Source organism: Eimeria mitis, genomic scaffold (assembly GCF_000499745.2).
Source record: "Eimeria mitis Houghton genomic scaffold, Emh_scaff8334, whole genome shotgun sequence".
Classification (NCBI taxonomy): Eukaryota; Apicomplexa; class Conoidasida; order Eucoccidiorida; family Eimeriidae; genus Eimeria; species Eimeria mitis.
The window spans coordinates 1-637 of record NW_013576129.1 but is presented as its reverse complement, the minus strand read 5'-3'; the positions used below and the strand labels follow the sequence as shown (position 1 = coordinate 637).

Below are 637 nucleotides of genomic sequence, written 5' to 3'. Positions count from 1 at the left end.
AGAAACTCCGTGTGTGCATGCATGCACGCATGCATGCATGTTTCCTCTGTCTATGTTGGCAGAGTGTTTTCTGAGGTGTTTGTTGCAGTTGCTGCGCTGTTGTCTGCTCCTCTTCAGTCCGCAGCAGCAACGTGTACAGCAGCGCGAGACTTGAGGAAGCCCCGGCCACCGAGCAATGCTGCTGCATGCAGCACCACCCACAAACTAGAAAGTTGAATCTCTCCGTCTAAGAAACACTCTCTGCTGAGTTCTGTCCAGAAGAAGAAATCTCGCCAGTAGAAATACGGGGGAGACTGTTGCTGTACGGGGCCATCTTCTCCTTGAGCATACATTGATGGTGCCCCTGCTGCTGCTTGTTGCTGATCAGCAGCAAACCTCTCTGCGTTTTGTGTGGCTCCAGCAGCGCTACTGAATGCCCCCCCTTCTCTCTGGCTTCCTTGCTGCTGAACGGGGAAAAAGGAAGCGTTGTACTCGCTGCGGCCCGCCTCATACAGACCAGCCGGTCGCTGCATGCGCGGGATTGCTGTGTTGCTGCTGTCTGCTGCGAATGTTTTGAGAGCTGCAACTGTTACTTTGCTCTGCTGAAAGCGCCCGTGAATCTGCACGGTGAGATTGAGAGCAAAGAAAACGCAGAATG

At 53.7% G+C, this 637-nt stretch overlaps 1 protein-coding gene across 1 annotated transcript; it reads right to left on the bottom strand.

Moving 5' to 3' along the window:
• Positions 1 to 113: 113 nt before the first annotated feature.
• Positions 114 to 512, bottom strand: EMH_0094670 (uncharacterized protein; the record flags this gene model as incomplete). The annotated part of the gene is made up of 1 exon (XM_013502119.1): positions 114 to 512. The coding sequence occupies one exon, from the start codon at positions 510 to 512 to the stop codon at positions 114 to 116; it is 399 nt and encodes a 132-aa protein (XP_013357573.1).
• Positions 513 to 637: the final 125 nt, after the last annotated feature.